Source organism: Pinus tabuliformis, chromosome 4_1, assembly GCF_031772625.1.
Source record: "Pinus tabuliformis cultivar Carrire ecotype Pingquan chromosome 4_1, CPIR1, whole genome shotgun sequence".
Taxonomy (NCBI): Eukaryota; Viridiplantae; Streptophyta; class Pinopsida; order Pinales; family Pinaceae; genus Pinus; species Pinus tabuliformis.
Window position 1 is genome coordinate 247,522,474 of NC_142303.1, and position 10,728 is coordinate 247,533,201.

General features: G+C 36.1%; 1 protein-coding gene across 1 annotated transcript; it reads right to left on the bottom strand.

The window, feature by feature from the left end:
* Nucleotides 1-590: 590 nt before the first annotated feature.
* LOC149175200 (endoglucanase 17-like) lies at nt 591-4,542 on the bottom strand. Its single transcript, XM_089422785.1, has 8 exons — nt 4,117-4,542; nt 3,514-3,720; nt 2,796-2,996; nt 2,469-2,546; nt 2,218-2,379; nt 1,502-1,613; nt 1,246-1,412; nt 591-1,151 (listed from the first exon to the last, which is right to left on the bottom strand). The coding sequence occupies exons 1-8, from the start codon at nt 4,375-4,377 to the stop codon at nt 822-824; spliced, it is 1,518 nt and encodes a 505-aa protein (XP_089278911.1). The 5' UTR covers nt 4,378-4,542; the 3' UTR covers nt 591-821.
* Between the last annotated feature and the right edge of the window lie 6,186 nt (nt 4,543-10,728).

Genomic DNA, 10,728 nt, shown 5'->3' on the forward strand with positions numbered 1-10,728 from the left:
TTACCTATTATTGGCATGATTGTGATAACAGATGGTATATTAATGTGCATAATTTATGAGCAAAGTGGAAAAAGAAATTGGTTTTGTACCTACTACTATGTTAAAAGATAAATTACCATTTTCAAAATTTTAACATTAGATTTGAAGGAAAATAATAATTATTCCACTAAAACTCAGTCACATGTTTCACCATATGAGAAAGATGTCACACCCTCCAGACATCTTTTTCTTTCAACCGTTTAATTAATTGTTAGTGCAATGTCACGTATTACTCATGAATATGTCCAAATCTGCTTCAACTACTTAATGCACTGTTCGTGCAATATCACGTTACTCACGATTATGTCGCAATCTACATTATAATGAACTTGCAAAAATTACCAACGACCAAAAGTCTTGATTGAAAAGATTTAATTCCATTCCAGTGAATTTATTTTGGAGATCCTGCAGAAATCATGTGAACAATAGCATGAAGGGATACAAATTTAATTCCATTCCATTGAATTTATTTTGGAGATCCTGCAGAAATCATGTGAACAATAGCAAGGGATACAAATTTAACTCCATTCCATTGATGTCATTTAGGAGATCCTGCAGAAACCAAAAGCTTTAATTCCATTCCATTGAATTTATTTTGGAGATCCTGCAGAAATCATGTGAACAATAGCAAGGGATACAAATTTAATTCCATTGCATTGAATTTATTTTGGAGATCCTGCAGAAACCATGTGCACAATAGCAAGGGATACTGGGCTGCTTATAACCCTTCTCTCCCAGCATTATTAATTCCTTCTCTTGTTTAGAAGAAGAAGATAGGATATTTAAGAGTTAGTAAAATGTGCCAAATAAGCAAGGGAGCCCACTAAGGGTGCATTAATGTATGTGGAAGGTTCGGATTGATCATAATTGGTTCTCACATCAGTAAACCTATCCATGTTGTCTGGACCTCCCACCACAGCTCCCACCAAGATGTTGGGATTGGGTGCACTGCTGTACAGAGATTGGAAGCCTGCTTTGCAGGGAATGGGTTGAGGATGGTTGGCCTTGGAGGGCAGAGAAGAGGCTCTGTGATGAATATGTTTTGGATAGAGGGAACCATATCCAACCATGTATGACATCCTCAAAGGATTATCTCCCAGTATGTAATCAACCTTCATCAACACAAAATTGATTTAGATCCTGCATACATTAGTAACTCTTTTGAATAATAGGAAAATTAACCATTGGGCTATTATGAATCTATACCTGGCGTTTTGCAAGTGTTCTTAGTCTGTGAGGAGTGACTGTCATTGTTCCACCACAAGATACTACTTGCTTGGAGGAGCTCAAGTATTTTGCATATGTCAAGAGCAAGAAGGAAGATGATGTAACGTATTGCAAATTAGTATCTTGCAGTGTGTAAAGAAGCCCTCCTGCTTACCCAACAACATATAGTGTTAAATTCAGAAAAAGTGAGAGCATTTGTACTATATTTCAATGCCAGTAAAATCTAAGAGATCACCTGGAGTATATTTAGCATGTGAAGAGGGTGTTCCAGGCAGAAGATAGCATATATAATTGTCGGCATGCCCTTTATATTCCTGAAGAGAGTGCACATTTCGTATCAAGAATTCCTGCACAGAAAACAACATGAATACAATCAGTCATTTACATAGAACACACAGTAGACAATCAAACTGCCCAAAAATGTCTGCCTGTAGTTGATTACAATAATAAAGAGTTATTTGAATATTAAAATCTACTAAAGCATCTATATGTGAATTTAAGAAGGCATATTCAAAACTTCTGGATTTGAACATGTTACCTCTTAATAGTAAACACATGTTACTGTACTGACCGCTAAATTTATGAGGATTGCAGATTCCAGGAAGGCAAGAGCTAAGGAGCCTGTCATTGGGCATTACACGCCATTATTTTTTATTTATCTAGTCACCGCACGCGTGTGTTAAGCAGCTATCGAGGGCGCATATAGCCGGGCATTTAATGCCCAATGACAGGCTCGTTAGCACTTGCCTTCCAGGAATATCTGGGAATCTGACTGTCACTGGAGAGGTCAGACAATTGACCCCTCTTGTAATCATTATATTCCAAAATATTCCCAAATCTACAATCAACATAAAAATATCCTATACTAAATGTTAGACAAGCCCTGCTGCTACTAAATGTTAGAGAAGCACTACTACTGCGGACTATTACACTCACTCAAACTATATATACCTTTGATAAAAGTACTCGAGCTCCTGCATGCTTGTTGTCCCACCCAAATACATTATCCGATTGACCAGCTCCTAAGGATGCTCCATTTACTTGAATGTAGTTGAGATAAGTTGGATTGCGTGTTGCTTTATACAGCCAAGCTGCTCCCCAAAGTAGTTCATCCTGTAATGATCCCACAAGCAAGTTAGTTGTAAATTTTTCAATCTGAACCGCAGGATAAGAAGCTTGGAATTGAACTTATTTGAGCATGCCTGATATCCCGAGTATGAGCAATAGAAGGGACACACTTCAGCATAAGTTCCTCTGTGATTATTGGCGAAATCGAATACCTGAAAATCCAAGGTAAGAGGTTGGGCATGAAGAATTACACATAATACCTGGAGTTTAAGCCTGAATAAGTTGCTTTCGAACAAAGAATAAGCATTTTAGTATTTACCCTTATGGCTCTAAGAATAAGTTGTTTTGAATTATGAAGGATCCGATTTACCAAAGTTGGGTATGAAGAATTACATAGAATACCTAGAGTTTAAGCCTGAATAAGTTGTTTTCAAACAAAGAATAAGCATTTTAGTATTTACCCTTATGGCTCTAACAATAAGTTGTTTTGAATATGAAGGATCCGATTTACGAAACACAAGGGATGCTGCTGCAAGTGCTGCCGCCATTTCAGCAGCAACCTCTGATCCAGGATGTTGGCTGTCAATTTTATACACGGTCCTGGCAGTGTCCATGTCCTCTGGCCTCTCCCAGCATTCATGATCGGTCTTAGGATCTCCTACCTGCAATAAATTTTCGCATGAACAATAGAATTTAGCCATAAGATGTAGAATTGTCAGACAAATTGTGCCAGCAGAAGCTATCTTGTCAGTAAAGTTTGTATTTTTTTGTGGGATTATGTTGAGCCTAAACAGTGGAATGCTATAAAACAGTGGAATGCTATTACCAAAATTGTGTTAGGTTCTATCGAGTTTAAACTTACTCTAGAATGATTTAATTCTGATTTTTATTTTCAGTACCTTGGAATGCTATTACCAAAATTGTGTTAGGTTCTATCAAGTTTAAACTTACTCTAGAATAGTTTAATTCTCCAAAATGACTTTTATTTTCAGTACTTCAGTCCTTTCCATAAGGTTGGCCAGATTGACCATAACCAAACCCACTCAAACTAACTAAATAAGTTTTATCTTCAGTCCCTTCCATAAAGTTGGCGAGATTAACCATAACTAAACCCCAGTCAGACCAACTAATCTACCTATACAATTTACAAATATTTAAATGATAATATATTGTGTTTACTTGGACATATATGGTGCCAGGATGTGCAGTAGCTTTTAGCTGGTAATCAGTAGACCAGCGTATGGCAGTTTTAGCGTTGTCTATCTCAGTGCCCATGAATGCACCAAATTCCAAAACACTCCATGACAGCATTGTTGTTGTAAATGCCATTGGAAATCCAAATTTAACGTTGTCTCCTGCGTCGTAGTATCCTCCAACCAAATCCACCTGCAAAATAAAAATGCAAGTCTTATTAAATCATCTAAAAAAAATTCCAAAATCCATAGCATTTTTTTGTTAGGTAGGTCAGGCAAACTAAAATACTAGGTAAAGTTATCATCTCTAATATAACTTGTTTAAAGGCCAAAGTGGAAAGATTCTATAAGATCCAGCAATGGTGTGTAAACACCACCAGTTCTCTTGATACTAACAATTTCAATGTGAAAAATGATGACACAACTCAATGACACATTAAGATTTTCTCTATTCTTTTCAATGAGATATATCCAATAAACTAAGAATAGGTTAAAAATGCATCTATACAGAATGCCTGCATGCAATACTACAACAACGAGAAAAATGAAGACAGTACTGTGACATAACATGAAGGGTATGGCTGTATACATGCTGAGAAAATCCATCTAACAGAGCCGAGTCTCTTCTCCAGCTCATACGTTGATTGGCAGGGAGCTTGCCTGAACGTTGGCCTTCATAGAACAATATGGATTTGGCAAGAGCATCCCTATAGTTATGGAAAGCTCCCCTGAACTTGGGCTTGGGGTATCTAGAATGCTGATATCTCTCTGTAGTATAATTTGCATTCCCATACACTACCCAAACCAAAATTAACAGAAACATGAAGCAAGCCTTGCAGAATCCCCTCATTGCGGCAGGGTTGACCCAAAATCGATCACCAATTATATTATATTCTCAGGCTAAAAGCTCTGGAAACTGATAGCAGTATTTGCTTCTCAGCTCCCTTACCCGTTCATTTATATATGAATTCATTGGCGGGAGAAGGTGAGAGCATGGATACCACGCGCATTCTTAATATGCTTTTACATATCACGAGATGAATTAAAGAGACGAAGACTGCACTTAGCACGCCATCTGTTTCAACAAACCATGCGCATTAATTAACACGAGCCGTGTAAGGGGCTTTTCAAGGAAAAGCGTGTAGCCATGCATTGTGGTGGAGAGGTTGGATTCTGTAAGTCAAAATGGTTAAGAATGGGCGAAGTGAAAAAATTCAGCTGGGTAGGGCAGCTTAATGAGCCAGTGTTTTGATAATAAAGTGTTACGTATTAAAAGATTTGAGTTTCAAATGGAAGGGTATATTTAAGCACCAACAGGTTATATTGATAACCAGTGTTAAATCAGCAGGAAAAAGGTTTCTAGTGACAAAATAAAAGGTGTAAAAATTTAAAATGGTTTGGATTTTTTATTCAAAATTTAGACAAGTTGCATGACAAAAAGAATTTTGTGAAATGATAATAGAGGTTATATATGGACTTTTATACTGGTCTGTTGAACTTAGCTAGTTATTCAGTTATTCATCAGATTCTAGGATATTTCTAAAATCTGTTCTTGTTGAACTTATCTGGCTGTCTACCAGATTTTAGGATATTTCTAAAATTTACAATTGGATTAAAAATACTTGTTTGGTTCTGGTTAATCTAATTTTAAGATTCAAAGTGATTTAGATTACATATCCACATTTACACTGGTTTGTTTGTGCTGAACTTATAGGGATTGTAGATTTATTGATAACCATTGTTTATTAAATACAGCTTTGCTTATACTAAATTCATATTGATTACAAATTTTCTAATAGCTACTATCAATCAAATTCTAAAATTTGTAGATTTATTGATAACCATGGTTTATTAAATACAGCTTTGCTTATACTAAATTCATATTGATTACAAATTTTCTAATAGCTACTATCAATCAAATTCTAAAATATTCCAAAAATCTAATGCACACTTAATTCTGAACAATCCAATACTCATATTGTATTATAATTTCTTTCTAATAATATTTCTAATTATAGTAACATTGAAATTCTAGTTAAAATTCTTGCCCAGTTACCAATGGCAAAAGTTTTTTTTCCACATGAACGAACGGGCAGGATGGTGCATGTAGGGTCGTGAAAATCCATCAAAAGCAGTTGATTGCACTGCAAAGCGCACATGAAAAGAGTAGATTCGGTGTTCATTCGATCCGATTCGCATGTTCTTGACATGTGAGGGATGATCATCTTCGTGTTTCAGGAATACCTCTGCCCCAAAATGGGCACCATTTGCAGCGATGCCAATATTCCAGCAGTTGATTCGGCGTGTTGGGTGTTGGGGACTCTTAAATACAGTGACAAGTGTTATGGTCGCTCAGTGGCAGACTGTGTGTTTGAATTCGCTGGTACCCAGAAAAGGACCAATTACATTCACTTTCAGCACATTGGTCGTCGTCCCCATAACCATTTTTAGGGTTTCGAGTACTGAAATGTCATAACCGCTTTTAGGGTTTCATTTCCTGAAACGTTATTGGTGGGTAATAAGTGGACACCCTGGTCGAGATCTGATCTGAATGTCCTCTCATGTTGGATATATTAATTATTTTTTAATAAGATTGTGATAAGTGTTTTTTAATTGAATTTAGGGTTTGTTATTTATATTAGGAAAAATAAAAATAAAAATTAGTAAAATCTATATTATTATTGTTTTGTGAATGTTTTTAGAATAATATGAAGAACAAGATCTTGGCATCAAGCTAAATAGATGAAGAGAAAGAAATTCAATCTTTATAATATAATGGTTAGATTTGATTAAACAAATAATATTATTAATAAATAATATTTTAATATAAAAAATAATGGTTGAAATATAATTATTAATATTGAATTAAGGAAAATAATTAATCAGAAAGAAATTTTTAATGAAATGAATACCTAAAAATAATATTTAATAAAATCAATATATTCGTAAAAGACAAGAGACTATCTTACACCTCTCTAAGGTAGCTCCTAAGAAATTCTGGTGGTAGATTCTAATTAGGAAAACTAAAGATAATAATAAAATTGCTTTACACGACTGGAATTGCTATCTTAAAAAGCTTTATGAATCTCCAAATGTTATGGATAACTTTGAAACCCTCCTCACTACAAAAGAAATTTTCTCATTAGAAGACATTGATTTTGGGATTAATCGTTTGGCTAATGGAAAAGCTAAGGACATTGAAGGTTACCATGTGGAAATCCTCAAAATTGGAGGTCCTATCCTCATCCCCCACATCCACAAGCTTTTCAATCAAGCGGTCAAGCAAGAGTTCCCTAAACCTTAGACTCAAAGTCTCATTATCCCTATTTTTAAAAGTGGGGATACAAATAACCCCTCTAATTATCGGACAATTATGATAAGCCCTCTCCTAGCTAAGTTATATGGTATTATTTTGGAAAAGAAGTTGAGCATATGGCTTGAAAGTGAAGGTAAGCGGGCTAAAGGCCAAGCGGGTTTTAGAAGGCAACACTCAACAACGGACCACCTCGTTACGCTTAAATCATTGTGGAGGAATGCCGCAATGATAAATCCAATCTCTTATGTTGCTTTGTGGACTTTAAAAAGGCTTTCGATACGGTTCCTAGAAACAACCTATGGAATAGATTAGAAGAGCTAAAGGGTCCTTTTGAGTTGAGAGCTACCATTATAAGGTTATACGAGAATGTAATTGCCAAGTTAAAGAGCAATGAGGGGTGGTCGAAAGATATTAAGTGTAATATCATAGTTAAACAAGGTTGCCCCCTCTCCCCTACCCTATTTGGCATTTACATCGACAAGCTAGAAGGTTGTTTAGAGGAAGCAGGATGTGTTGGCACGATCTTAGCTGGGATAGTCATCATCCTTCTTCTCTATGCTGACGATATCGTTCTTCTTGCAAGGTGCCCATCTGATCTTCATAAACAACTTAGACTTCTTAAGAATTTCTGCTCTACCATAGGTATGATTGTTTTTTTTTTGTAAGCTTAGATAGGACTTTCTCATTTTCGAGTTTTTACATGTCCGTTATTCACCCCATTTCCAGGGAGGGTAGCACAAGAATCGAACCCAAGATCTCTGGTTCGGTGAGACTTCATTTCCACGGCCATTGCCACTTGAGCTACCCCTTGCGGACTCCATGGGTATGATTGTTAATACTGACAAAACAAAAGTTATGATTATCAAAATCCAAGAAGGACACTTACGCTAATTTTATGTATGACAATAGTAACTTGGAGGAAGTGTCTTCCTACAAGTACCTAGGAATTGTTATTCATCACAAGCTCAACTGGAACTATAGCATTGAGAAAATGATTAATGGGGGGTGGAAAGCTTATTTTGGTCTTGAAAATAATTGTAAAATGGCAAACCTCGTAATGTGGGATAGACAGAAATTCCTCTTTGAAAATTTAGTCACTCTGGTTATCTTATATGGATGTGAGGTTTGGGGTTGTAGCATCTCTAGAGAATCCTGGAGAAAGATTGAGCAAATCCAGAAGCATTTTATGATATATAACCTCAAAATTAAAAGCAAGACACCCTATCCTATTGTCCTTATAGAAGTGGGTCTTTCCCCCATCGAGAGCCTAGCTATGACTAGTTTTCTGTTGTACAAGCACAAACTCAATAACATAAGAGACCATAGATTTCCTAAACTAGCTTTAAATTCCAGCCAAAACCACCTAAGGCTCAAGCAAGGCTGGTATAAAGACACCAGGGCCTGGTTAAACCATTGGGAGATCGACGAGAATGTCTCATTGCAAAACATTAATAACATTAAAAATATTGTTACTTCTAATTTCAAAGAAAAAATGTGGTGTGAGAAAGATTTAGAAGCTAAAAGAAAATTAAGATATTATAAGGAGGTCATCAACCCCACCCTAGAAGATCAAAAGTATCTCTCTATTTTAACTAGCTCAAAGAAGAAAATTAATATAGCCAAGATTAGAACGAACTTTCATGAGCTCCATAGTGAAACGAGTCGTTGGGCAGTACCTAAAACACCATGGATGGAAAGGTTCTGCCATTTCTGTGAGAATACGAACATCGAGGATGAAAATTACTTCCTCTTAGAGTGCCCAGCGTACAACCACATTAGATCTTAGTTTCAAAATCTCTGTTGCAATACTGACCTTCCTAGCCTTTTACGATGTCAAAATTATAGTGAGCTCATAAGGCTTCTCTCCAAGCTTTTTAAGCATAGGAGTAAACTCTTAAATCAAACTAAATAATTCGTTTCTTAAGGTCTGATAGACCAAAGTTTGGTCTCAGTGGACATTAACCATCATCATCATCATCATAATAATAAAATAAAAATAATATTTGGGTCAAAACTAAATAATCAAAACACTAAAATAAAAATAATATTTAGATCAAACTTAAATAATGGAAACAATTAATTTTAGAAACTTAAAAATAAATAAAAATAATGAATGGTCAAACTTTTAAAAAATAGAATAATAATGATAATTAAATAAATAAATAAATACATCATTAATGAAAAAATAATTAAGAGTTTATTAGTATTCAAGATAAAAATATAGATAAATAATAAAAATTAAGAAATTATATATATATATATATATATATATTATATATATATATATATATATATATATATATATATATATATAAACTTAAGAAGAAATGGCATTGCTGTTATAGACATTTTTGGGCAATGCAACCCCAATCAAACATGTCCATAAACCAAGGGCTCCTAAGTCCCTAAAAGTGTTGCTTCACACCCTAAAAGAACAAGGTCAGCTGATTACATCATCTCCCAAAAGTTCTCCACAAAAAATTGCTCAAAACTGGTCAAAACTGGACCATACAGGCTGCCCAGTGCAGAGGGTGCAATGCATCTCACCTGCCCAGTGCAAAGGGTGTGATGCATATTGGAAAGCCCTTCTGTAGGGTGTGATGGGTGAGAGTAGATAAATGGCAGAGATAGTTTGCAAGGTGGATCGTCATGGAATCTTCCAAAAACTTCTCCTGTGACACTTGCTTCTCTGAATTCGCCTAGGGATGAGTAAGAGATCATCAATCTCCAAGTGGAATCAAGAACTATCAGAGAGAGGACACTAATAAAAATCCCAGAAGCTCACTCACCCCCCTGTAATCATCTATATATGGATCCCTCATCCTAGAGATCCAGAGGCTGGAATTTTGTATCTTGTAAGGAAGTGTTGTTGGTTTCTTCGTGGAATATCATAGTCTTGGGTGATCTAAGCTTTTCATGAGGTGAAGAAGGGCTTTCATGCTGGGAGGATGACACTGGGTCAGAACAATTGGTTGTAATCCTCTTTACTATTCTTGATATTAATAAAGTTATTCAAGTTTTCCTCCACATTCTTGTATGTTTGATGATATATGCATTTGTGTGGTCAATATATATCTGGTCCTATATTGTTTATGACTGTAGATCTTTGTTCTTCGATAGTATTATGCTGCTTTGATTCCACAGGTGCTCTTTGAAGCTGAGTATACGAAGGCAAAGCGGCAAGGATCTGTCAGAAGGGAGAGGAACCAAGCAAGGAACCAAGTGCAAGAATGAGTTTGGTGTCCTTTGTTCCCCTCTTATCTACTTCTCATAAAGGAAAGCAAAAGTAGTTTTAGGTTGTTTGTTTCTAAGATAGCTAGCAGTCTTAGTGGGACTAGCAGCTCCGAGTGGACACTAGATTTCCCGATAACAAAATGGCGACTCCACTGGAGAGCGAATAGATTGTTTTCTTGTCTATATTTGTTTGTTTTATAAACTTATAGACGGAGCCTGAAGTCAAGCTAGCTAGCCTTCGAACTGCATTTGCTATGCAAGTGCAAAGTAGATCACTGTTGCTTCAGTCTATCTTCGGGTTTTGTTTATAAATTGAACAATCGATTTGCAAACCTTCTAATTTCCCTAGTGGTGGCTCTAGTAACCTCATTAGATCAGCCCCTGTGATTTCTATTTACTGACTATCATTAGCTCGGCCTAAATCCCTGAACTAAGCTATAAACTGTGACCCGGAACCAAGTTGAAGTCTCGTCCCTGGACCATCGCTCTTTCTCCTCTTGGGAATCTGGATGCATCGCACCTCCCATGTGCAGTAGGTGCACTGCATTGCACTTTCCCTGTGTTGCAGGTGTGCTGATCAGACAAGACCTCTTCTACTCTCATATTTTTGGTTTCTGTGTTCACTCTCTTCAGCTTTATTTAGGAGTTTTG